At 51.3% G+C, this 26805-nt stretch overlaps 1 protein-coding gene across 5 annotated transcripts; it reads right to left on the bottom strand.

Moving 5' to 3' along the window:
- Nucleotides 1–1300: 1300 nt before the first annotated feature.
- On the bottom strand, nt 1301–19085 carry RUBCN (rubicon autophagy regulator). Of its 5 annotated transcripts, none has more exons than XM_062498825.1 (21): nt 18937–19085; nt 17063–17146; nt 15960–16119; nt 15679–15785; nt 14976–15116; nt 14602–14758; nt 13827–14375; nt 11261–11356; nt 10973–11088; nt 10297–10498; nt 9825–9926; nt 8967–9041; nt 6265–6325; nt 5597–5729; nt 5092–5237; nt 4708–4772; nt 3928–4166; nt 3466–3527; nt 3148–3301; nt 2693–2786; nt 1301–1949 (listed from the first exon to the last, which is right to left on the bottom strand). In XM_062498825.1, exons 1-21 carry the CDS (start codon nt 18973–18975, stop codon nt 1786–1788), a joined length of 2946 nt encoding a protein of 981 aa, XP_062354809.1. In that variant the 5' UTR covers nt 18976–19085; the 3' UTR covers nt 1301–1785. The 5 variants fall into 5 exon arrangements, with proteins under 5 accessions (XP_062354809.1, XP_062354812.1, XP_062354810.1 ...); XM_062498828.1 differs by lacking the exon at nt 14976–15116 and adding an exon at nt 13232–13276; XM_062498826.1 differs by lacking the exon at nt 8967–9041.
- Nucleotides 19086–26805: the final 7720 nt, after the last annotated feature.

Raw genomic sequence — 26805 nt, 5'->3', positions numbered from 1 at the left:
TGGGGAGCTGAACCCTGCTTTCAGGACTTTGTCAGGATGGTGCAGGCAGGGAAGACATGCTGCTGAGCAGCACAGCACTCACTGGCAAGGCCTGCAGCCACCTCTCCTGATCCCAACCTCATCTCCCCACTGCCACCCCCACAGCAAGGGCCCATGAGGGGTCATATCCCAGCCTCGAATCAGGGCATGTGCTGAGAGTCACCGCCCCTTGAGACCTTTTGCCAGTGCTCCCTGGTCCATCAACACCCTCCTTGCATATACACAGGCCACACCATCCTTCCTAACACCCCACATACCACCTGTGCTGAGGTGCTGCTGGATATGCCATGGCTAAAGTATCCCCCCATGATGCAGAAATACCTCAACTGTGGACAGAGCTCACTTTGTCCCACTGGGTCTGACCCTGACCCTGCAAAGCTCTCACTTGTGGCAGGTGGCTCTGCATCAGTGAGGAACCAGTCCTTGTCAGCACGCCAGTACCAAACTCCTCCCTCCCAGATATCCCCATTGCAAGCAGGCTGCCTGACCATCCCACCACAGCACAGCTGGGAAGCTTCAAGGCTTGCCTGGCTCAGGGACCCTTCCTCTCTCAAGGGAAGCAGAAGATCCTGCTGGGAGAGGGGACCAGCTTCATCCAGGGGTGAGGAGCCAGGAGCAGGACAGCCCTGGAGATTATACTGGTGAGTCCCAAGCAGATCCTGTGCCCCCTAAGAGGGCATTTCAAGCATCACCTCCTTGAGGGGGAACACACAGTTAAAATACAAACAACCACGTTAAAAAATTAAACCAAATCCAGCAGAAAAACAAAACAAAACAAAAAAAAAAAAAAAAAAAAAAAAAAAAAAACACCTGAAACAACAAACCTAGACAGAGGCTTGGTGATGCAGCCGGAGGGATGACCCTCCACTTGCATCTCCACAGGTCTCAGGCAGAGGCAGCTCCACACAAGGCAGGTCCTGTGCCAACAGTGAGGTCCCATGTCATTCTTAAAGAAGAACATATCTCCCTGGTAAGACTGGCAGCATGAGAAGGAAGTAGGGTCAGAAGCCTCACCATATCCCATGGAGGTAGAGTTCCGTGGATCCATGGGGATCTGCCTATCAAAAGTCCATCAGCACATCCACTTGTGCAGCTGTTCCAGGGGCAACGTCCCTCTGCAGCACAGGGAAATCTGGCACTTTCATCATTGCCACCTCCTTTGTCTGATTCTGGAGTGGGAGCAACTGCTGTTCAGCAGTGTCCCACAGCACATTTGAGAAAGGGAGCTGTTAAATATATAACCAACCCTGAACCCCACCCTCCCTCCATGCACACAACCCCCAGCAGCAGAATGGAGGATCAGAGGACTGAGACCTCCCTCCTCCAAGGAGCAGATGTGACCAGAGCTTCCAAGTATACAGCTGATGAGCAGGAAGTGCTGACCCTTCAGGGGACTCTGCTCAGCTTGGAGCAGGGCACAGGGATGGACAACACAACCCTGCCAGGTCCAGCATGAACAACTGCTTGGAAAAGGTCCCTGTTCTGCCTGCAGGATAGGCAGAAGCAGCTGCCTCCCCCCAAGCAAAGGCATCAGGGAGTGGGAGTGGTACCTGGAGCAGATCCACATGGTGGATTATGCTCCTTTCTCAGCCCAGCACTACTGCATGAAGGAAAAGAGATCCCTTCAAGACAGTGCTCCAGGCCTCCCAACAGTCCTCCTCATCCCCAGTCTGCATAGCTCAGTCTCTGGTGATGAAGACCATGCACATAAATAAACCCTTGATGTGCTCCTTGGCTGCAATGTGCTCATGTGGCTGCCACTGCCTCTGGCTGCTCCAGCTTGTCCTCGCAGTCTGAGATGTAGGACTCCATGTTCTGCTTGTCCATCAGCTCTCTCCGGGCTTGAAGACGCTCGCAGCGGGGACAGGGGGCGGATTTGAAGCAGGATTTGTGGTAGCAGGCTTTGCAGTCTGTGAGGGAGAGCATGGTTGAGTGCTGACAGACTGCCTGACACTCCACACCCCAGGTCCCTGCACTAGCTCATGAAGCTTTGTAAACGCAGGAGAGAGGATTTCTGCTCTGCACAAGATCCCTCCCCAAGCTTTCCTGATACTCCAAGGAAACAGTGACTTTGCCCAACATTTTCTCTGGCACTGCACCTGCCAAACCAAGGCTTGCATGTTATCAGGAGCCATTTTATGCCTGTTCAGAGTCTGGTCCCAAGATGTAGGGCCAAGCTCTACTCGGCCATTAATACTAGGCATTATCAAGGATGTCTCCTGAAGGAGCCTAGGGATTTCTTAGCAGGCAGGAAGGGTACAGAGATAAAGCCTTCAGGCTCTGTCTGCTCTGCAAGGCCAGCTCCAGCCATCCAAGCAGGGACAGGGGAGCTGTGTGAAGGCTGCAGCCTGTCCTGTAACCACAACAGGAGGGAAGCCAGGGCTCCCAGACACCCAGCTTGACTGTCCACAGCTGCCAGGGCAGCAGCAGACTGTGGTCAGGAGAAGACCTACACACTTTACCATGCCAGAAAAGTTACAATGATGATCTGCTGCTGTTGTAACACACTGCAGACACAGGCCATGCACAGGGGCACTCTGGTCTGGCTGGCTATGGCTCTGTACCTCTTGCTAGTACAAATGCCACTCAAACTGGAAGCAGACCTTGGCGGCCCCAGGGTCTGCCCCCTCCCTGTTTTTCCTCAGTATCTCACCTTCACATGTCTTGCACTTGTTGAGCTCAAAGGGGAAGATGATGTCATCCTCATTCTGGCAGAACTCACAGATGAAGCCTTTGGCTTGGCATAGCTGGAAGGACAAAAGATAAGGAAGAAGCAGCTAAGTGCTCATCTCGATGGCAAGTAGAACAGAAGGTAGAGTAGAGCAGGACAGCAGGCCACAGTGCCCTGCTCTAACTCTGGGACAGCCCTTCCTCAGCATGGAGCACACGAAGGCTGAATCTACCTGTGTCAGGGGCAGGGAAGAACCAAAATGTGGTAGCAATACCCCATTCATGCTGGGTAGGAGCTCTGTGAAGCAGGCAGGAACAGTTAGCATTGAATCAGTTAATTTGGTGGCTGCCCTGCATACCAAAGCCTCCCCATCAGTTATCTTTGCAGCAAAGCCTGCTCCCAAGAGTCCATGCAGGAGGCAGCAGAGGAGGCCTTACCATGCACTTGTCAATGTGTAGGCTGCCTGCCTTCAGTAGCTCTGTCAGACGAGGCATCAGGTCCCCTTTCTTGATGGCACTGAAGTCACTCAGCGAGTAGAGGTGCAAATCCTCTGTCAAGTGGCCAGGCACTGTGTCAAAGGAGTCCAGGAGGCTGAAAGGACACAGAAACCAGAGCTCAGAGCAAAGTGACTCCACTCTGCTTTCTCTCCCCTTCCAGCCCCTTCTCTCCCCAGAAGTCAATGCACAAGCTGCACAGATTCCCAGTGCAAACTGCCAGGGGACAGAACCAGGACAGCACAACAGCCCAGGACTCACTCTTTAGCTAGCCGGCATGTCTTGAACATGTTCTTCATGTGGAAAAGCTGGATTCGCAGCAGCTGGAGAGGAAGGGCGGACAAAGAATCAGTGAACAGAGCACAGTCCTCGGTCAAGCAGGTCTGCCCCATTCCCTGTGCTGATGAAGTAACTGCTGCTCCTCAGCTGCTGCTCTCCTGTTTCCAAAGTGTTTACATCACACAGGGCAAGTAGAGCATAACCATTGTCATGTGCTCCAGGAGATAAACTGAAGCCCAGCTGGATACCAGGCAGAAATTCCTTTTGACATTCCTATGCTACTGAAGAAATCAGAAGAAATTAATGGAAATACACAGTGATAAGGTTTTAAGCCTCCAAAACTGAAATATCTGCTTTTCCCCAGCTTCTCTGAAATACAGTTTACAGCTGGCAGTCATCCACCTCACCCAAACTCCACTCAGGAAGGCATGGAAAGGGTCTTACCCGCACTTGGTTGAGAGCCTTCACTTTCTGGTACAGTCCAGGATTGATAGCTTGCACGTTGAAGAGTGGGTCACTCCAGATCTTGCTCAGCAGGTCTTTGGAGAAGTTGCTCACATAGTACTTGCTGAAGTCCCACTTGCGCAGGATGCGGCTGGGGATGACTGTCTGGGCGTTCTCGTGGCAGCACTGGCAGAAATACTTGCCCAGGTACTCGCAGTACCGCAGCCGCTTGATGTAATCTGGCCAAACCCAGGCAGACAGGCAGGGTCAGCCCAGGCATGGCCCCTGCTGCACTCCTAACACTGCTCAGCATTTCCAACAAGCAAGGATTTCTGCCTTGCTGGCATCTGCAGCCCAGAGTGCTCAACACTGGGGTCTGCAAGCACCCTCTGGCTGCAAAAGCCTTTGGGACCAATAGTCCAGTTTCATGCAGACACAGCTACCCACATATTCAAGAAAGAGATCTGCAGCTGCAGAACCTGCTGGGAGCTTGAAGACCCAACAGAAAACTCGGCCTTACAAGAGTCAACATCTGCAATGCCCTCTAAAGGACAGGCTGGCTGCTCTTTGCCTCCACCAACTCTGTGACCTCCTAGAAGAGGAGGCTCCTCTGTGGATGGTGCACGCAAAAGTGCAGGCAGAGCTGGCAAAAGCAGTGTACCACTGCTCCAGGAACCATGTGTTGAGCTCTATCACCACCCACTCACTCAGCATCTTCCCACTTGTTTTCAGGTTAGTCCCCACCATTCTCCTGCTACAGGTCAGGCTCCCAACACTCACCAGGATCAGTCCGGATGCCACAGCCTGCACACCGATAATTCTGCTTGGCCACAGCCACCTTCCTCCTGCCCAGAGACAGAAGACAACATGCATGACCCAGTCCTGATGGTACCTGGCACCAGAAGATGGGTACCAGCACAGGCCTGGGAGGTTAATGTGGACAACACATCCAAGGGAAAAAGCCCCACTGTGTCCTCGGTCATACCAAAGGCACTAAGCCCAGGCACTGGCTCCATCTCACCATCTCACAGTGCTGACCACTGTGGATTTACCAGCCTCAGAGCGTGGAAACCCCAGCAACCAGAGGATAAGCAACCTTGGTGTTGATGGGAAAGGGATGAAAAGGTCAGGTCCCCTGAGATCTCCCAGCCACAGGGTCCTTACGTTAGGGCTGAGTGAACATTGAAGATGATCTGTGGTCGTGGGGGGGCCCACTCCAGGTTTCCGCGCACCCGAATCCTCAGCTTGTAGATGTCAGCGTGCTCTCCATCGTCGGGAGAAACAGGCAGAGAGTCAGGGATGGGCAGGAGCTGGGAGGGGCAAGCAAGAGGGTCAGATCCCTATCTTGTACTGCAAATGCAGTGCACCTGGCTGGACTGCCAGAAACCTGCAGCTACAGCCCTGCAAAAACTGCCAGGCACCAAGTCACCCCTCCAGCTGAATTGGGGGCTGAAGAAAGGCTGTCCCCAGGGATCTAGACACTGCTGCAGGAGGCTGCAGTGGCACAACCGTGTTTGGCTGCATCCATCTCCAAGCCCAGAAAAACCTCCTCCTCAAGCTCCACAAAGGGAAGGAACACTGGGACAAGCAAAGCCCCCTAAGCAGTGCCCCGAAGCCAGGGATTCAGGGAAGATCAAGTGAAATCAGTGAAAGGAACTCACAGCCTTACCTTCTGTGGGGCATCATGCTCAGGGACCAGCCAGTCCAATTCAGAGGCAGCTGGGAGTTGCATGCCCTCAAACTGCTTCAGCAAGCCCATGGCCACTGCCTCTGCCGAGTTTGAATTGAGGAAGGAGTGGGATCTAGACAACAAAGGAATTGTTAGTACTGGACCTCACAGTTGTGCTCTCCTTGCAGCCCCATGCCAGTCCCAGCTCAAGTCAAAGATCCTCCCTTCAACTCTGGTACCTTAATTCTGCACTGCTACACAGGCTTAAAATTAATACATGTGATTGATTTCTGTCTTTGCAGCTGCCCCCAGGCAAAGCCAGCTAATGGCACCACAACAACTGCTCAGAAGAGCGAGCAAAATTTAACTCACTTGGCAAAACCTGTGCCTGTTCACAAGGGAAGCTGCAAAGTGACAGGAGTGCCTGCATAAATCAGAAACAATTGCTCTCCCAGTAACAAACCTTCCCAAGCAGCTGCCAGCCATGGACACAGCTTTGTATTTCACCATACAAAGTAAAGGGGTCCCCAAAGGGGTCCTCCCCAAGAGGGACGAAGGGAGGGATATCTACTCCAGTGCAAAACAGCAACTGATGCACATGAAGAGCAGAGTTGGGTAGGAAAGAGAACGTGGTACCAAGATGCGTTGCCATGAGGTTGAAGACGTACATGGAGTCTGAGGAGAGAAAGGACTTCCTGCTGGAGTCTGGGTTCCTCTTGATGTCTGCATCTGAATCACAAACACACAAGGTGGAACAGATGGGACACAGAAAGGGGATACACTAATTTGAAACCAAAGCTTCAAGGTAAAACTCATCAAGCTGTTCAAAAGCAGGTGAACTACAGCATCAACTTCTACCAGTGGCACTGAGCAACAAGGAGGGGTGCAGTCTAATCAGTTGGCTGTCAGAACTACGAGGGAAAGGCATGGTGAGATGCTGTGAACAGCCAGCCTGAAGTTTGGGGGAGACAAGTGGCTGCTGGTACAGGTCACACACCAAGTCCTAGCAGTAACATGGCCTGAAATAGAACACACACAGGAGCCTAGAGAACAGGACTGCAGGGTTAGCAAGAAGTTTTAGTAGCTCTCTACACACAGTATGGATGGAAGGGATTAGCAATGGGATGCAGAGCCCTTCTCTCTACTCAACTGTAACCTCTAAGATCAGACAATGGCCATGCCACAGCTGGTCAGTGACTGCACAGCCAGGGCTGCTAGCCTGTGCCCAGCACTGCCCAGACACATCAGCATCCCTGCAGAGAAAGGGCCAGCAGCCATGAGGCCAGCCCTCTGCAGAGGTCACAGACTCATCTCCTGAGGAGGGAGGGGTCCAAGATAAGGTGCAGGACACTGCAGTCCTGCTCCCTACACCCCTCCATCAGCTCCCAAAGAGCCCTGGGCTGCCCTGCAGCTCAGGTACCAGGAAGTACCCAGTGGTACCTTCACCACTCATCTTTCTTTCACTCCAGCAGGTTAAACCCTAACAGGGAATCCATTTTAATAGTAGAAGACCTCTATGTCAGGACACTTTCAATTGTACAACACAGACAGAAGCAGGCAGAAACCTGCTTCATGGCAGATAAGGCTCCCAGAAAAGGGAAGGAGGCATGCAAGGGGAAAGTACTACAGGTCAGGACAGAAGAGTGGCCAAAGTCACAACCTTTGTCCCAGTAGGTGTGTTGTTTTGTACCTCTGGGGAGCAATAGGAATGGTCTGCAGTGACCACACCACCCCCAAATAAAAGCCTGTAGCTTCCCCTGCCCCAGTGCCTGCAATGGGGAGGCACAGCTCAGGGTCCCTGCTCCTGTACCCCAACCAGGTTGACTAACACAAATCTGCAGAGAGCCCACATGTTCCCAGCTAGGCACCAACTGCACACTGAGGCCAAGGGAATCAGCCTGTGATGCAAGGGAATCACAGGCTGAGCAAAGAGTGCCCCAAGCTTTTCCATAAAGAGTAGGACTGCCTTAGCAACAAAGGGAGCAAGTCCTGCAAATTTACAGATTCACACTATTGGAATTCAGCTTGGACACTAGGCCTTCACTGTTCGACATCCATTGCTAAAACAGGCACAGGAAAGCATCCTAATGTTAAGGAATCCAGTATCTATGTCATGCAAACTGAATTCCAGCTGCAAAAAACAGGAAATTCAGGCAAACAGCTTCACAACCTTGTAGGACACCTGCCATGTTCTGGTGCCTTCTGCTCTGTGCAGGAAGGCCCCACATGGTCCTAGATTATGATGAACATGAGCAAAGGGAGGCACAAACAGCACAGAGTGGGCCAGGTGCTATGGGGAGGCAGAGCCAGCACACTCAGGCACTGACAAGGTCTCAGAGATGGCAGAGGGAGTCAGATCTGACCCTAGGCTTCCACAGGACCTAATACTGGGATCCTGATATCGCTCGCTTCCCAACATTAGCTGCAAACACTCCCCAAATCCTCATTAGCTACCCAAAACATCTCTGCTGCTAATGCTATCAAGTGGGATAGTCCCCAGGAAGTTTGTGAACAGCCCCCAAATCTAAGGACATCACCCCATGTGCCAGCTTCAGCCAGGATCACAACCTGGTCTATGAACACAACCGAGCTGACAGGAAAGATCTGAGCACCAGCAAACCCAGCAGGAACAACTTGCTGGTGCTGAACACCTGACAGGAGAGATCAGCAGCAGCCCAGCATGCTGTTCTCTTGCTACAGCAAACAGAGAGCACATGAAGGTTATTTAAACACGGCCAGCAGACCAGAAGGATTACCTAGTACTACTTTAAACAGTAAAAACACTAAGCTGCATGTGATCCCAGTGATTAGGACCTTCAGCATGAACAAACTGCCTGTGCCCTGTCTGATCTCATTACTTCTCCCTCCAGAACTTCCTTCTAGAAGGATTCCACTCCAAGTCAAGCCTGAGCAGAACAGTAAGGCTGTGCTTCAGATCAAAGGTATGGCACACCAACACTGTGAAGTCAAGCAGGATAATGCTCTCCAAGGCACTTGGGACGGAGACCTGGTCCCACATCAAAGAGGACTCTGCTCTCATTCAGCCCAGGCTCAGCATCTACAGAGCTTCACTGTCCTATGAAGTCCTACCCCAGGTACAACAGGTCTTCACCACAGCAGGCACTTTTGATACATCGAAAATACTGCATGGCAAAATGCTCTGGGGGATGGAGCCCACAGCAGAACTCTGCATCCGCTCTACTCAATCCTACTACATCACCCTGCCACAGCTTTTCTTGCTGACATCTGGATGATATTGGAACTAATTGCCAGTTCTGAAGCCAGGTAGATTTCTAAGAACTGTGCCCATGCACACACACATACACACCTTGCACACACGCGCGCGTGCCCAGGGAGCACTGCAGGGTACCTGAGAACAAGGAAGCCATTGACACTGAGAGGCCGTTCTTGGACATTTGAATCAGGTTAGATCCATCGTTACCATCTGTATGACACGGTGATGACAAAACAGTTGACTTCAGTGCTTCGGCCAGGCCAGAGAAAAAGGGCACAAAACAAGAGCAGCACTCACACCAGGAGAGCCCAGAACTGAATTCACACACTCCTCCATGGGCTACAAAACTGAGCCCAAAACCTCACCCTCAAGGACTAAAAGGAGAGGTTGCTGTCAATAGTCAGGAGACCAGAAGTTTAAAGCTGAAGACCAGAAAACTCCATCTTCTTTTTAAAGTAAGAGAGATGGAGGTACTGCTGAGAAGTGTCATCCACTCCAGAGCGTGAACAAGGCTCTGAAGGAAACGCATACGCAGGGACATGGGCTGGTCTCCTGTGGGTGATAAGCTCAGCCAACGAAGCTGCCAGGAGCAGAGACTACAGGCATTGCATGTGGGGATGTGACCAATACCCACCATCCAAGAGGTAAGTGGTCAGAGCTATGGCTCCTTCTGCCTGGGGAGGAGAAGAGAGGTTGGCAGCTCTCCCACCTCTCTAGGTGTGACAGCAGCTATGTGTACCAGGCAATGAAATGGAAACCACCTACCAGCCAGCGGCACAGAATGTTACAGGGTTACAGAAGATTCAGAAGGAATGTCATGCCACTGCATAAGGGAAACTTGCCCTGCTTATACTCAGAATTCAGCCACAAGTTTGGGAAAAGTCATCCTGAAGGCAAGAGGGACAGGGTCTTCTTCAGCAGGACTGATCCCAACACAACCACACCAGGAAGTCTGTTTCTATGAAAGCAGCCAACACAGTCATTCCCTCCTACCTCGGATCTCATACTCTTCCACATCCTCTGCAGAGCCAGAGTCAGAGAGCCGCATGGAGCCATGGGAGCTGAATTGGGACCCACTGTCTGTTGCCATGAGACCTGGGAGAAAGGCATCACAGCCAGGTCATCAGTGGAAGGGCTCTGAAGGGTCACTGACAGCTATGGGAGATAGGGATAGCCAGGTACAGCCAGGGAAAGGAGGAATGGAGCTCAAGGATGGAAAAATGGAAAACACTATGGGCTCAAAATGAAATGACATTCCATAACTCAGTGCCAACAGTGTTATCGGTGGATGGTATCTGTCACATTATGGTCTTCAATAGCGGCAGTTCCACAAATCATGGCACCACCTTGGTAGCAATTTAACTGTTTCCAAGGAACGGGCAGGGAGGCAGGCAGCTATAGGATATGCATATTGGACAGAAAACCCACATCCCACTAGCTGATGAGTCCAAAACACATCACTCACTGTCTGAGCCCATCTCCTGGCAGGTAGGGAACAGGTGCCTGGTGCGGATCTGCTGGCGCCGAATGCGAATCTTTTGTTTAAGCTCCTGGATCTCTTTGTCACTGTCTTCTTCTTCCTCCTCCAGCTGCCGGCTCATCATGTTGCATTTCATCAGCTCAATGGCAGCAATCAGGGACTCTGAGATGCTGAAGTGGGCATTCTCCTGCAAGAGCAAAAGTATTCAAGGCTATGCCTTGGACAAACTAGGAAGACTTGGTAAAATTTTGTTCCACACCTATGCCAGGAAAGAGCTTATTACTCAAGGATAGTGGCAGAAAGATGCTAATCTCTGTCAAAATATGGCTCTTCCATAAGGACCTAGAAAACAAAGCCTTCCTGGGCATCAGAATACTCACAAAACACAAGAGACATCCTACAAAGAGGATGTGCAACACATCCAGCACATGTCCCTGAGGACATGGCGTACGACATCTGTCATACATATGTTGCTGCCATATGTATGACAGATGGACAGACCTCGGCTACCAGACACCACTGAGGAGCTCAGCCCTGGAGTTCTGTGCACAGTTCTACAACAGGCAGTACCATGGCATTATCCCCCCCATAGCAGAAGTATTCCTGAACCTGCAGTAAGACACATTCCCCAATGCCCATAGGCTGCTGCTGCTTCCCTCACCTTCTCCAGGTCTGCACAGCTGCCAAAGTCCTGCTCAGAGAGGTAGCTGATGAGGGACTGCCCTTCCGAAGGTCTCCTGAACATCCCTTCCCCTGAGCTCAGGTACTGTCCGGAGTCTAAGAGAAGCAAGACACAGGTATGAGGGAAGGACCTGCTATCTCCATGCCACCAAGCCCTGCCAGCACCTAGACAGCATCCCACAAGCAGGTGCCAGCACTTGAGGCCTCTGCAGCCCATGGAGGAACCTGACCAGGACAGAGTGTCCCCACTGAGGCTGGCTGTACTCACCATACTCCATGTAGAGGGAGCTGGGTGTGCTCAGTTCACTGCTCTGTGTGGAAGCAGAGACAGGCCCTCTCCCTCCACCTGGATCACCATGGGACTCTGGAAGGGAAGATGACACCAGGCACAGCTCAGTACCTCAGAGGTGCCCTGCCACTGCACAGGGTGAAATGAAAGGAGCTTGGCATCACACACACAGGCACAAATGGATGGAAATAAAAGAGAGACATCTTCCTGCTCCATGCCACAGCTGAGGGCAAACCCAGGAGGAGGCAAAACTAGAAAGGCATTTCAGGCAGGAGAAGGGGAATGAAGAAGAGAAGATCATGAGAGACGTGGAACAGTCACATCCTGAGCCTTCCTCTGTTTATCCCAGAGTAGAACTGGGGGACATCATAGGCTCCAGAAAGTACCTCTTGCCAGCCCTTTCTTCCTGAGGGAGCATTCTGAGGGCAGAGTTATCCCCCAGAACAGAGAACAGGAGACACAGGGGAACATGAGCAGCCAAAGGATCTGCAGGGATCCTTCCTCTGTAACGCAGCCTGGACATCAGTGTAAGGAGGCATCTGAAGGACATGTTCCTGCTCCACTAAAAGCCAGGACTCCCCACACACAGCACTGGAGCTTGGGTGCAATGCTCAAGGTGACCTACACAGGATGTGGGCAGAGCTCTGCCCCATGCACGCGCTGTAGTGCAACTCCCTGCCAGACTGAGCCAGTGGAGACTGCCAGGAGCTGGCCTGACCAGAGACCAAGAACAGGTGGTGCTCTACAGAGAGCCATGGCCCCAGGGAGCACCTGGATGGGGTGGCTGGGTAACAGAGGACTGCTGAAGGAGACTGGAAACACCCTGCCTGGAGCGGGACAGGAGCATACAGCTCTGGATGCAGGGCAGGTGCCAGCTGACAATCCTGAGCATAACAGAAGGGCAACCCTGTCCTCTCAACCTCCTACTCACTTTTGTTCCCAGCTTTCTGCCATAACTCTGATGTGGCTGGAGGCTCCTGAGCCCACCAATACCAGCCTCTCCCTGTCAAGGCCATGAAGCAGCAGTCACCAAGACAGAGCCTGGGATCAACTCACTCCACAGGCTGGGAGACAAGAGATTTGTCAGGGTAGGAGATTCTCACAGCTACTCACTGCAGCCTGACAGGGTGTCCTGCAGCCACCTCAACACAGAAACCACCTCATGGGGTGGATGCCTGGGGATGCCATATACAACAGAGTCTACTGCTGAAAGGTAAAGCAAGGCAGTGCTCAGCATCATCTGTTGGAGCTGGACACAGGGCTGGACATATCACTCTGAACACCCATCATCCCTAGGGAGAAGCCCTTCCAGACACAGAACCCTCAACACTCAGATGTGAGCTCAACAAACCCAATGCCACTGTTCAGTGGATGCAAAACAAAACAGCCCATTATTTTGAGCTGCTGACTTTTTCTGCACGTGGGGCAAAGGGACGGCAGCACCCCAAGCATTTCTGCTCAGAAAACCTGCCCTGAGCACAAAAGAACATCCAGGAGTCTCAGCTGTGGGTACATAGACTAGAAATCAGTCAACGTCAAACCTTCCTGTGCCACAGATCCATGAAATAAAAGGAAAAATGGGATGTTGAAGCCCATGCCTGGTTAGCTGCCAGCCCTTATTCACAAGGTAAGAGATTAAACCTCTCCTGGCTTCTGAGACAGTGGGTGAAGGGAAGAGCAGGGGATGCAGCTCAGCATGGTGGCCAGCACTCCCTAACGCCATGCAGGGGAGCTGGACACACTTCTGGGTCTGGCCCACTGTTTCCACAAACCAAGCTGGGCTCTTCAGTCAGGTCACATGCATAAACCAGACCACACCTCAAAGCATCAGCTGGGACAGAGCAAAGATTTTTTTTTTGTTGTTTTCTAAATGAACACTAATGGATTGATGGCAATCCTGAACTTGATGCAATGATCACTAATGAAGGGCTGTTATACTGGCTCCCAAACCTGCCACTGGATCTTCTATTATAATGGTGATATCCCTGAGGCCTCCTGGGCAGACAGAGGAGGAGAAACGCAGCGTTAAGGGAGAGAAAACAGAGACAGACTGGTTACTATTCACCAAGGACCTCCACTTCTCCAGTGAAGGCAGCATCAGGGCAAACTCCCACAAACTGGTTGTCCACTCACACCCCATTCTCCCCATCCCCATGTATTCACTCACTCAAGACCACAGCAGAACCCACCAGGTTACCAGTGGGATGACATCCTATCGGTCGGATGAGCCCAGACCCCAGTCCCATATCCCAGCCAAGCAGGCCAGTGGAGAAGAACAGCTGATGCCACAGCATTGCTGCCATTTTCTAAGATTTTAGTAAAAGCTGGCAATAGCAGTAACAATCCAGCCCAGGGCATTCTGGGAAGCAAGATGTCATCCCATCATTCCAGTGTGGAGCTGAAAAACTAAGGGAAAAGACCAACCACTTGCCCACTGTCCCTGTTCCCAATGTGATCCATGGAATCAAGGGAGCGGCTGGCATCCGCCTTCTGGTACCAGGGACTCCCACCCCCAAAAGCCATGGCAGAAAACTTGTCCCATTACCGTGCAACTTCCCAGAAGTCACGTTGGTGTCAGAGTGTGAGCGCACGTGGCTTTTCTTGAGGATGCCCTGTGGAGCTGAAGACTGTCCCTCCGAGAAGCTGGACCGGCGCAACAGGCTCAGGCCCCTGCTGCCACCTCCACTTGCCCCCTGCTCCCCAAGGGATGATACTGAGTCCAGCTTCTGGGAGCTGCTGGAGGAGAAGAGTTTGGAGCTACTGCTCTTGGAGCTGCTGCTGCTGGTGCTGCTGCATGCCCGGCCCCGGCGTCCCAAGTTCCCAATGGCCAGGTACTCAGGCCCATCATTAACATCACTCTGTGGATCATCCTGACTCCCCGTCCAAGTGTCCTCACTCTGGCTGGTGGTACTGGAGTTCATCTCGCTGGCTGGAGAGAAGGGGTCTTTGGGTGAGGGGACATGGAAGCGGATGACAGAGCTGGGCTGCTCCAGAGGCGACCTGCCCTCGCTGAAGGAGGAGGACTGGGTGGATGGGCAGTGCTCTTGGGGCTGGCTGGAGCTGGAGCTGCCACAAGAACTCACTGGTCTCCTGTCTGGATAGAGGCAGGAGCATGATTTCACACACTCTGGCACAAGGAGACAAGGAGACATAGCCTATGGCAATAAGCTTGTGGCTTCACACCAACATGCCCACCCACCACAGGCAAATCCCTCCCTCCTACCATGGCCAGAAGTCTCCCGTACCCATCTACCCTAACAAGATTAAAAAGTAAAGTCTTTTCCAGGTCTACCCTAAGTTCCCCAGCCTACCCTTGATACCTGAGAGGCCAGAGGAGGCTGGATGCTGGAGGCTAGAGAAGGACCCAAAGCAGCGCTGCTGTGAGCAAGTGGCAGCAGGGATGCATGGGGATGCAGGGAGGGCAGTCAGGCTCTGACTCTTGGTTACTGGAGATGGATTGTCACTCTTCCTGGTAAGCTGAAGAGAAGTGGCATCATCAATAAATCAGCATCTATGGGACTACATGTCAAAAGAGCAGCAACAGAAAGGGATCAACCTACAAATGCCTGGTCACCAACCACAAACGAGGTGCCAGGCCTGGAAATGTGAGGATGGGGAGGGAAAAACACAGCAGCACAGAAGGGAAGCAGCTCTTTGTTCACAGCTACAGAACAGATTCCCACTGGGAAATTACCAGGCTCTCAGTAAAATGATTCAGGCAGCCCAGTGCTCCCGGCAGATGGCTCCTGTGTCCCTCACCACTGTGATCAGACATCTCTCTTGTCCCAGCAGAAGGGTCTGACGCGCACAGGGACGGGAGTGACGTGCCGGCCAGCTGAAAGAACACAGCTCCCATTTAACAAAGCCTCAATGATTGCTCTCCTCTGGGGACTCTGTGCAAAGAAGGCAGCTGCTGTTTCCCTTCTCTGGAGAAGGGGCAGCTGGTACAGGGCTGCAGAGGGGGTCACTGGCATAATGAGCAGGAGTAGGCACCCAGGTGTCCTGGGGCATTGCCCATCCTCTCATGAAGGTGACTGTCCTTCACAACCAAGCAGCTTGGGATGTTGGCCCTGAAGCCTAGGACTGCTGGAGAGGGCTTTAAAGGTGCCTCTTACAAGGAACTGGTCCTCAGGTCCTCTACTCAAATCCTTGGTGCAAGCCTGAACCAAGGTGCTCCAGCAGTACAGGTTCCACACAGCCATCTCCCCCACCCTGACCCCTTACAGGTCATACAGGCAGGACAAGGACAGTTCCCCATTCTCCTTCTGTCTTGGAGCAACTTTTACTAGTTCCAAGTCCAGCCCCTTGTCCAAGGGCTCCACATGCCCTGAATGTGACCTTGAGGGAACAGCCACAGACACTTGGCATCAGATGTAAAATCTGGGACCTCAGCTTACCATGGAGGTGTCGATTTGAGCCAGAAGCCTGGGGTTGTTCTGCTCAACAGCTTCCAGGCACTGCAGCATGGCCGTCACATGAGCATCACTGAGCAGGAAGGCAGTATCTGGGGAGCAAAAAGTGCTGCTCAAGGGAGTCCCTCTCACCCGCACAGTTTGACACACCTGTTGCTCACATGCAAACCAACTTTCCTGCTGTCGTCCCTCACTCCCACACAGCTTGGAAATGTGACCAGCTAGATATTTTCCTAGTAAGAAGGAAAAGGCCCATTGCTCTTTACCTGTGTAGAACTTCCTAATGTACTGCCGGTTCCCCAGGAGTGGCCTCAGCTGTGCTGACAGGCAGTGGCACTGCAGGCTGTGCTGCAGCCACAGCTGCGCAATGGCCTGGTCCCCTGGGCCCTCGGGGTCACGCTGGCTGCTCTCCTGCAGGCTGATGAACTGGAAAGGGATGTCAGGCACAGGTTAAGGCAGGCAGAGGCAAGAAGGGGAGCAGGGCTTGTTCCACCGCATGGCTTTGGTCCCCTTGATAACAGCAGCTTTTCCCATGCCAGTCACCGTGAGCAGGAAAGAGGGCATGTCCCAGCAGCTCCCCAGCCACCAGGGAAGCAAAAACACCAAGCAAGAACAATGATTCAAAGGTCAGCCAGTGACCAAAGTCCTCTGACAGCCACCAGAATAATGAATTTCTCTTGCACATTCTCCCACCCATGAGCCTTGCCCCTAACCTGGAGGGACCCCCTACTCCCAAATCTAATCTGGCCCTGGTGGTGACAGTAATTTTCTTGCTGACACATTAACTGGGAAAAGCTATGGCAATGCCTGAGCTGCTGCTGCTTGCAGAGCTGGATGGAGTTACACTCCCATTCCCCCAGCAGCATGCTGGACACAGGAACCACCAGTGGCCAGCCCTTTGTGGCCATCCACGGCAGGAACCATGGATGTCAGCTCAGGGCAGCCGAGGACCAGCATCCCCATATGCCAGTGACTGGCACAAGTCAGGAATGGGAAAATAAATGCATGGTGAAGTCACGACCCAGAAATGTGACAGCCCAGACCCTTAGAGATCTGCACAGATACATGAATCACCCCTGTGCGCACACAAGCACTGCTTGTGCCAGTTCCCTTGGTGATGCCTGCTGCACCCGGCCCAGCAGAACTGGAGACTGGACTGGGAGAAATAAGCAGCCAATTGTCTCAGCCCAAGCCACACTGAGTTCCCAAGACATGGCTTATACCCAAAACCATGGCCGTGTCAGCCTCCACAAGTCATGGAGCCACTTTTCTCACAACAGCCCAGGCACCACTGTCCCACAGTGAGGCACCAACCCACATGCCCTCTCCCCTCCCACTGGGCACTCCAGGCCACCCCCCCAGAACCCACCTTCTCCAGGTGATGAGCAGAGCCCGGACTCAGCCAGCGAATGTCCTTCACAAACTGCCAGTAATCCTTCTGTCTGCAGCACACCTGCCCAGGACAGGCACAGTCAGGTACCACCACCCAGGTGCCAGTTAAATGAGCGCATCCCCCTTAGTCCCTTCGTGCCATGAGAGGCCATGCTGTTTGCCTCAGCTTTATTCAGACAACAAGGCATTTCCTTAGTTATTCTTCCCCTTAGAGAGGAACTGCAACAGAGTTTCTGTTTTCCTGTCCACCCTATTGGTTGTAAACACAAACCCAAAAAGTCTCTCTTCACCAAAAAGCTCATTATTTTTACTTCCATCTCTATTTCCTCTTTCACAAGTGACACAGGAATGGCTTCTGTTTTGCTGGTTTATTTGGTTTGGCAGGGGACTAGTTTGTTTTACAACATTAGAAAACTAACATGGCAATTTTAGTTTTCTAGACTGAATTTGATTTTCTGGACAAACAAATAAAATTAATTCAAAAGTTTAAAAATCTCTTACCCTAGTTTTCTTAATGTGTACATATGGATTTTTTCACCTTTTTTGTTTTTTAATTCCCAACTGCAGGCAAAGAAGTTGCCAAGAAAATAAAAAGTAAATGGAAATGTTTTGCAGGAGCAACTATGAGCCAACTGCTGTTAGGAAGCTGTATTTTTATGGGCCTCCTTTTGCAATTCCTATAGCTTGATTGGTGCCACCCTTGCCTGATCAGAGGAGACATTCCTGAGTGGAAGAGTTGTCTCTACCTATAGTAAAAGCACTGAGGAAGGTAACACACCATCCTGCTTTGCAGGTCTGGCATGAACTGTTACCAACAGACAGACAAGTATAAATCATTTAAACCACACTTCCTGGAGCCTGTGAATAGCAAGTCTGTCAGAAGGGAGCACTGCTCTCCTCACACAGAAAAGGTAGCTCCTCTCCCTGTTGATCTCACAGAGAAGGTCCCCGGTCCATGCAGCTGGTGACTAACAGGAACAGAGCAGCACCTCAACTAATGCTGTCTGCAAACTCAATAAATCCAGGGAGCAAAGCTCCCTGCTCAGACAACCTGCCAGTCTGGCTCTTCCTGGAGGTTTATTAGCTTGGGTGCAGCACTGCATAGGTGCAGTTTTCTTGATCTGGGACCCAGCTGGCCTGTGCAAGCTGCCTGGGGCTCCTCTGTGCCATTCTCTTCTCTCTGGGTGGCAGAGCCACTGATGGGAAGCCCATCCCCAGGCAAGCCCTGCAGCCTTGCTTCAGCTTTCCACTGTAAATTAATTGGGCTGGTAACTGCAAGCTGAAGGGGAGATCTTTGAGCCTCTGCACACAAGTGGGAAAGAGAAATTCTTCCAGGCAGCCATGGAAGGGGGGAAGGTTGAGTGAGCAACTGCAGGCACAACAAGAGCCTGGAAAGAGTGATCCCATTCACGCAGAGCACGGGTTTGGCTGCTAGCTCCTGTTACTAACACAGCTAACCAGAAACAGTAAAAATGCGAGGTTTCTCTTGCCAGGCCTCGCTGGGGACTTGTCCAAGTGCAGATGATACAAGGCTGACTCACTGCAAATGCAATTTAATCGCTTGGCTGCAGCAGAAAGAAATGAGAGAGGGGCTGGCCTCAACACGGGGGGCACAAGTACTTAGAAAAACCATATTGAAAGTAGATGAGGTAGAAAGAACGTGCACCCAGGCCCCCTTGACAGCCACAGCATTTACCAGGCAAGCTCAGTCCCTGCTTGGATCACTTCACACCCTGTTACAAGCACTGTGCCCACTCTGCTATGAGCACAGAAGTGAGCTGCAGCACCTGCTTGTGACAGGCACTGAGGCTGTGGCAGACAGACAGTCATGCTGGCAGGACAGAGACATACCTTGTCATGGATGAGCCCATGGTAGAGGATGCTGTGCATGTCTCTGCAGAGCCGTTCCAAGCCGCCATACTTGGACCAGACATTTGGGTTGCTTATGGACACCAAACCTTCCACTGTGGTCTTCAGGTTGCCAAGGAGCTTCCAGTGCTCCTTCCTGCAGAGGAACACAGTGAGATATATCAGAGATACATCAAGAGGAGCTTCACAACAGGAACATAGTACTGCGCTCTCTCGAAGGAAACTCTGTTCAGGCTGAAACCTCTGGTGGTCCAGAAGCTAGCAAAGGTGAGCTGAAACACTGCACATCCCTGTGGTCTCCCACACATGGTTTGTGGACAACAGGCCATATTGTAATGATTCTTCTGATGAGTGGTTGCCACTACCAGGAGACAGACAAAACAGACTGATGCTCTTGCAATGTACCACATGCTCAGTCTGGGCCAAAAAAGCTGGGGATTAACTTTCTAGCAGGCTCTTGCTTCACTGACATGTTCTAAGAGAGAAGCAGCCCCTCAGGCGCACAGCAGCTGTATGGAAGGGTCACCACAGGGTCACCACATCGAGCATCCCTTTGTTTACAGAGCAGCACTCCCTGAGCAATGCACATCACATCAAGAGCTCCAGCCATGTCAGGATACAGAGCTGCTCCTCTCCCAGGGAGATGACACTTCATCTGCATCTCCAGCTGTACAGCCACTCTCTGGGCCCTGACCTGCAGTAGGCACAATTTGGAAAAACATTATGATGTTATGGACAGAGATTAGCAAGCTGCTGGTGATCTCTAGAGTATGCACAACAGTTCATCAGTATTATCCCCCTTGGCTGCCCTGCATATAGTAAGAAATCACCATTATCTACCACAAAGCAGGATCGATGGTGCAGAGAGATAACATCATTTGACTATGCAAAAGCAGCTTTGGGGAAGGAAGCTTTGGATGACTGAGGTTCCCACTCAAGCTGCTTTACAGTGCTGCCAGATGAACAGCAGCTGTCAAAAACATATATTCAAATAGGAGCCGCTTTCTCAGAAGAACAGGAATGTTTCAAGGTACAGTTAGGAGAGTAAATAACAACAAAAAAAGGTCTCTGCAGGGTTTGTAACAAAAGCACCGTAATTGACACCTTAGCAGGAAAGTTCAGGTTTTCAACAGGCAAGAAACAAGATGGTGTTTCAGCAGTTAGTCCCTCCCACAGCCAAAACCAAGCTGGATTTCCAAAACACAAGGGAAAAAGAAGGAAAAAACTTAAATAACATTACTTTAAACTGTTCTAATTTTCATCCCTTGGGGATCAAAGTGTGGGCCACATACTTCTGGTAATTAAAACAAAGCTTTTCTCTATTTTCTCTTTTTTCCAATATTCTCTTTTTGAGATTTGTTCACTACTGCCAAACTGATTAGTTGAACAAGCAGATCATTAATTATTGGCTCTACTTCAAGCTCCCCATTCACTTCCCTTCCTCAAGAGGGAAACATCACTATTTTCACTGCCCACCTAAGCTTAAATCACACAGAAGCCAACCCATCCCACCAGCAAAGCATGTCACCCTGACAGCACCAGAGCTCTAAACCAGACCTGCCAGCATGTATGTTTATGTTGTGCTTAGACCAACAGGTGCAGGACTTTATCTCAGAAGAGACTGAAGAAAAATGCACAGATACAAATCAAAGGCAGCTCCCTGGAGGAGATATAGCTTGGGGAGACACAAAAAATGATCCATTTCTGCTGAATGTATGGCTTTTCCCATCCCTGCCCTGAGCAATGCAGATGTTCTTTGTGGATGCCCAGAGAGGAATTGGCAGTTCCTGGTCAAAGAACACCTGCAGCCACTGAGCTCAAAGCATCAGCAGCTCCTCCCTAAGATATTTCTAACACTCAGAGTTAGGAAATGCAAGTGAAAGCTCCGCCATGCCACTGATATCCCAAGTCAGTGAGTCAGGGGAACTCCCATGTTATTTCATGCTATAAAAAGCAGGTGATGCACACAAGGATGTGAGGGTAGCACACGCAGAGATGTGCCTTTCCAAATGAGTGCTCTCATTAAAGGAGTTGTGCATCTCAAGAGGTAGGAAACCAGGATCCATGGGTCTTTCCTAACACAGGGAAACTAAGGGTAAACAATCCTTGAACTAAATAATCTCAAAATGTTAAAACACTGAACACAGAAGCACACAGAGAATAAGCCACATAATTAAAGCACCTTTGCAGAGGTGATCGTGAGCCCACCAAAAATGAATTAAATCCTGGTAGGACAGTAAGTATCCTATGACTTGTTGGCCCAAAGCAGTTCAAAAGTTGGACACATAAGACCTTTCTGATACCCAAACCCCAGCTGTTTCTGGGCTGGAACATGCTGAAAAGCACACAGTGACACAAGGCTGAAGAAATGACAACCCATATAGCTAGCTGGCTGCAGGTGGCAGGGCAATTGAAAGAGCACAGCTAACCAAATTTTAGCTCTGACTGGAATCTGGGGCAACCCTGAATTAGCACCAGGGTTTGCTCCCCTCCCACTGACAGAGCCTGGTTTTTAGCTGCCAGGAGGGATGGAGAAAGCCCAAGTTCCCTTTTCTGCTGGTGTTCAGAGCGTTACTAAGAAATCTGCTTTTTTTTTTCCTGAATAAGGAGAATTCTCCTTTGCTAGTGCTACAGAAAGCCTGGCATGGGGTAAGGTAAATTCATATTACATCATGAAAACACCCAATTTACAATAAGGGCAAAGTGAGCAATACCCCAGAGGGTCACAGAACAAGACCAGAGTTTCCCCTTCCCACACATGCTTCTGGTCTCCTGATCTAGCAGAGTTTGGCTCCCCCAGCCAGAAGGGCTGAGGGTGCTTGCAGGGGGCATGGAGCAGCAGTGAGATCTCAGCTCCATCCCTCTCCTTCCTTGAAGACAATCTCTGATGCAGCCTCCAATTTCAACCACCAGCTCCACAAACTTGGCACTGGGTCTCCTTTCTATACCACAACAAACTCCATCTTCAAGTACAGCAACATCAACCTGCCATCAGGAACTGTCCCAAACATAACTGAACCTTTTACTGGAGTGCTGAAAGACAGAATCCAGCCTTGGAACAAATAATAGCTTAATGCTGCTACTGCTGACAACAGGGAACACTGCTTGCTCTTCCAAGGCTTTCTCAGCCCCTCTATGCCAGTAAGGGTAGGAACTTCTATTGGTCCAAGGCAGCAAAAGTGACTCACAGCAGAGGCAGGGAGTCATGCTGCTGACTTCTTTGTATAAAATAAAACCAAACCCTGATTGGTTTTGGATTTCCTGGATTGGACTTTCCAAAAGCAGAATCACACAGGTAGCCAGTGTTCATAAATGAAAAATAATAATGAAGCTCATCTTTCTTGCAAATATCATCTGCTGTGTATCTACCTCCTGTGCTCTGCAGGAGGCACCCAGCAATGGCTGTTTGAATCCTGACCTCCACTTGGAAGACTCTCTTGATCCTTCTTAGCACACTAAAGAGGTTGGGCTAAGGATGCTGAGGTTATGGAGGGACTTCTGACAAATCTCCAAGGACACTCACTCCTGTGCTGGCTGTCAGATCCTCCTGCAGAAACCGAAGATGCCACGTAACCTGCCCTGCACAGAGCCTCTCCTGCCTCGCTGTCTCCAGATCTCCCAGACAACCAGCAGCCCCTTCCCTGGACTCCCCCGTCTGCTCCTCCAGCAGGCTCAGCACTGCTGGGAAAAGGGATTAAAGAAAGCCAGGCTTCGTGCAATTCATCTGCAATCAAGGGGAGTGGCTGACAGGCAGAGGAAGCCGGAAGAGGTCTGCCAGCCCAGCAGGGATGGGCAGAAAGAGATGAGCCGGCTGGCTGGAAAAGGGACACGCAGGGTAACTTGAATTCATGCTAAAAGCTGGCACTGATATGAAATGGGGGCATGACTACAAAAGGTGTCCCCAGCAAACACAGCCCAGAGGTGTTGCTTGCTGATGCATTCTTGCTCTGCACTGGCAAAGGATGAGGGAAGGAAATAGGGATTAAAGGTGTTTTTTAACCTTCCCATGGCAGATAGCTTTACCAGCTCATCTGGCTAAGTCTCTCACAGGCAGATGACCACAACCTGGGGGTACCGTCCATTGGGCTTCAATCTGCACAGGACCTGCCTGTGACAAGCATGCAGGCAGCCAGAGGCAGTGACAGACAAAACAGATCCCCACAGCAGCCTGCCTCCCTGAGAGCAGCAGCTCACATCCCTCCATTGCCCACAGCACAGTTTCCCTTTAGGAACCCTCTCCTCTGGCCCAGTCGTCCCTGAGGGTCTTGCTGGTGCCAGAGGTGGCAGCTCTTTGCTAACCTGCCTATCTGACCACTGGCCCATCTGCTCCCCCTAGGACTACCATGTCCTCTGCACCACCCCAAGAGCCCTGCTCTTTGCCCAGCAGGACAGCACTAGCCCTCCTGCCTCCAAGGACAATATCCTCCCTGGACACTGGCATTACAGCCCTGCCACTCAATGCATTTCAGACCTGCTGCTAGGAGGAAAAATCCAGCACAAGAGCCTCATTTTCCTCTCCCGTGCTGGCAGAACGATGGACTTCAGCACAGTAACTTTTGTCTCTGCATTTCCTGTAATCCACAGGAAGACAGATCCACTAATCTCTTTCTTATCACTATCGGTAACTGCTACAATCCAGTGTGACATGGGGCCTCACTGGGAATAAAAATGCTAACCACATCACATAAAGGACAAGGCAGTTTAAGGCCCATGTGGGAAACCCAGACAAGACAGGAGAACAAGCAGGCTCCTGCATGTGCCAGCACCAATGAGGGAAGATGGCCTCCTTGTCCCTGGAGGAGTGCTGGGGGTGGCACCACCCCAGCCCTATTAGTCACACGATGGCAGAGTCTGCTAGTGCAAGACTTGTGCTTGCAAAGGCAAGAAAATTCACAAAGATGAGCCTAGAAAGACAAAGCAGTGAATACAGTCAACTCCTTTTACCTTTTGGAACCTGCTGTGTCAGGAGCATTAGCAAAGAGGGAGAACAGCTTGAACCGTGCAAATCAGAAGGCACCCTAAACCTGTGCTATAGCTTTAAAAGCACTTGGTAGCGTTTTCCCAGTGATATGGCAAGCAGGAATAGAGCAACTGGCTGAGCCCCTCAGATAAGGAATGCTTCTCTCCCATATCAAGTTTCAGCTGCTCTTTCCTTCCCAGCCAACACTTCCAATTTCCATCCAACATTCAACCTTGAGCTTGTGAGCACCATGGCAAAAACAATGCACCTATAAAAACCTGAAGTAAACAGGACTTGCCATCAAAACACCTCCAGGAAAGAGCCTCTGCTGCTCACAAATGCTAACAAGGGGAAAAAAAAAAAAAACAGGCCTGAAGTACATATGAAGACCATGCAGCCGACGTCACCATGTTCATTGCCAGCCATGTGCAGGTGCAGAACCTAGCCCTTCAGGAACAAAGAGATAAAGAAGTTTCTGTTCAGTACCTAGAAGAGGGGATGCCAGGACTGCCAGGAAGGACAGGAGAAAGGATCCCAGAGCAGCAAGCTGCAGAGCCACCTGAACGGTGGCAGCGTGGCGTTAGGGTGGGGTGGTTTCACCCTTAAGCTCAAGGCCTGTGAAGCAAAGGCCTGGCAGCTGCAGTGTTGGCCATGGCTGATCGGGGACAGAGTGGGGACAGAGCATCAGGTACTGAGGGTACACATCCGTGGCTGTCACTGTCCCTCCAGGGACCACGATTCCTTCCCAAGGCATGGAGCAGACGATGTGCTGGCCGTGGGTGGGCGATGGTTCTGACAGCCCGACCCACTGCGTGCTTCCTCCCACGAGGGACCGAGGCGGGGCCCGTGTCACGTTCTGCAAGCAGCGATCCCGCTCACGAGGGGTTTATTCATTCCCTGCTCGCCCCCAGGTACCCCCACACCTGTGCCCTGGCGCTGGCTGTGCACACACTCCCACCCACCCACCCACTCAGGACGTGAGCTCTCCAGGAGCATCCCCTGCGCATCCCTACTGCTGCCGAGGCACCACGCTCCCGCTGGCGCTGCTGCCACCCGCGTTCCTGCACGCACATCCCAGGCACGCTTACACACGCACACACCCGCGCGAGTGTGCGGCACCCCACGCGTGCACACACAGCACCCGGCCGGCCCAGGCGCGCACACGCTGCCCCACACCCCGGCACCGCCGCTGCGCACCACGCCCGCGCCGCGCGCCCCCGGGACGCTCGCAGCCGCCCCACCTGCTCTCCGCGTGCCCCGCGTGGGGCCCGATCTCCATCCCGGGCGCGCGCGGCCCCGCCGCCGCCACCGCGACACCGCCGCGCGGGAGGGGCGAGCGCCCGCCCCGCCCCGCCGCACCCACGGACTACAGCTCCCTGCGTGCACCGCGCCTGCCCGGCTCACCCAGTGCCGCGGCGGACTACAGCTCCCACCGTGCACAGCGGCGTTCGGGCGCCATGATGGGCAGTCTGCCGCAGTCTCCCCCGCCCCGGAGCTCTCGGTGTCCTCCCGACTTCAAAGCGCTGGGAAAAAAAACCCAAAATGATTGCTGAGATAACCCTCACCAAGTCCTGCCTCGGACGTGATGAGGAGAATGCGATTGGCAAGGGAAAAAAAAACAAACAAAAATGTGTCCCGTGAGGGACAGCTCGTGCGCTGATCACACCTGCAGAGACAGAGAAACGGAAAGAGGGTTCTGTTCCACCGCCCACTGTAAGGAGGATGTGAAAAATACGGCAGAGTAAGATGTGCCTGCCACCGAAATGCGGTGAAATGAAACTTCAAAAAGGAAAAAGTGATGCTGCTGTCTTTCGACTGAGAATAGTCAACGACAAATTATTATCAGACATAAAACCTAAATCCGTCTCTGGAGTTGTCTGGTGCCTCGGAAACCAAAGTCAGGCATTTGTACAATGGAAATTCCCTATAACTGTTAATTGAAAGGATAACTATATGCTGCATACATGAAAAAGCTGTCATTTTCTATGTGGTTCATTTTACCAGTTGCAGCACATGGGGGTACAAGGTTCTATACTGGTGTTCTGGATAACAACAACAATAATGTATTTTTTCGGAAGGTGCTTAATGAAGAGACCAGGACTCCTCATGCAGCACCATTGTATACAAGTGTGGAACAAGAACTTCAGTTGTTGGGCAGAAATTTCCCTTCATACAGCCTACTGCACTGTTTGAAAACATTGCCTGTACACAGCATGTTAGGTCTCAGGGCATCAGACTGTGTTGGCTATCACAGTAAACATATTGGAGGAAATCAAGTCATCTGGACTACTGCAATTGTTAGATGATCATATCTGGTGAAAGGGAGCATGCAGATAAAACTAACAGATCTAATTTAGCTCCTCCATCAGGAATAACAAGATTCTTCTAGCTCCACAAGTCAGAAATAGCATGGATGTTGCTCAACAGTAACTTTTAAAATTTCTTCAGGGAAAAAAAAATATCCATTTCCCCTGCTTCATTATGTTGTTTTGCATACGTTACTTATAATCATTGTTTACTTAACTATTGCCAATGCCCACATCAATTTAGAGAGCATATAAAAAAACCATCAGTAAAAAGCTTGTGGTCACACACAGACGTGAGCTTCTGGGTCTGCACTGAGGTTAAACTGGACATTAATCCTCCAGTGAAAAATTTTAGGAATGCAAATAGAGGTCAACAGTTGGAAAGGTATGTTATATATATATATCTATAAATATGGGATCAAAGCAGGTGTGATATTTGACAGCTCACAACATTCAGCTTGGACTAGACAGTCCCCTCTGGCTTTAAATCTTTGAGTACACTTAGCATTTAATCCTTTGGGTGTTGTTTCTGCTTGGCAATTTTAACACTTCATCCCAGGAGCTTCTGCATGTTCAGCAGGTGAA

This window comes from Cinclus cinclus, chromosome 10, assembly GCF_963662255.1.
Source record: "Cinclus cinclus chromosome 10, bCinCin1.1, whole genome shotgun sequence".
In the NCBI taxonomy this organism is placed as follows: Eukaryota; Metazoa; Chordata; class Aves; order Passeriformes; family Cinclidae; genus Cinclus; species Cinclus cinclus.
The sequence above is the reverse complement of the archived record's forward strand: the minus strand, read 5'-3'. Positions and strand labels throughout refer to the sequence as shown.

Bases quoted from the DNA above. Each gene is read 5' to 3' on its own strand.
- RUBCN (XM_062498825.1), bottom strand. From the start codon at position 18,975: ATGCACAGCATCCTCTACCATGGGCTCATCCATGACAAG. The intron at 5,730-6,264 runs GTACGTCTTCAA...TTTGTTGTCTAG, and splicing joins TTTCTCTCCTCAGACTCCAT to ATCCCACTCCTTCCTCAATT. The intron at 3,528-3,927 runs GTAAGACCCTTT...CTTCCTCTCCAG, and splicing joins AGGCTCTCAACCAAGTGCGG to CTGCTGCGAATCCAGCTTTT.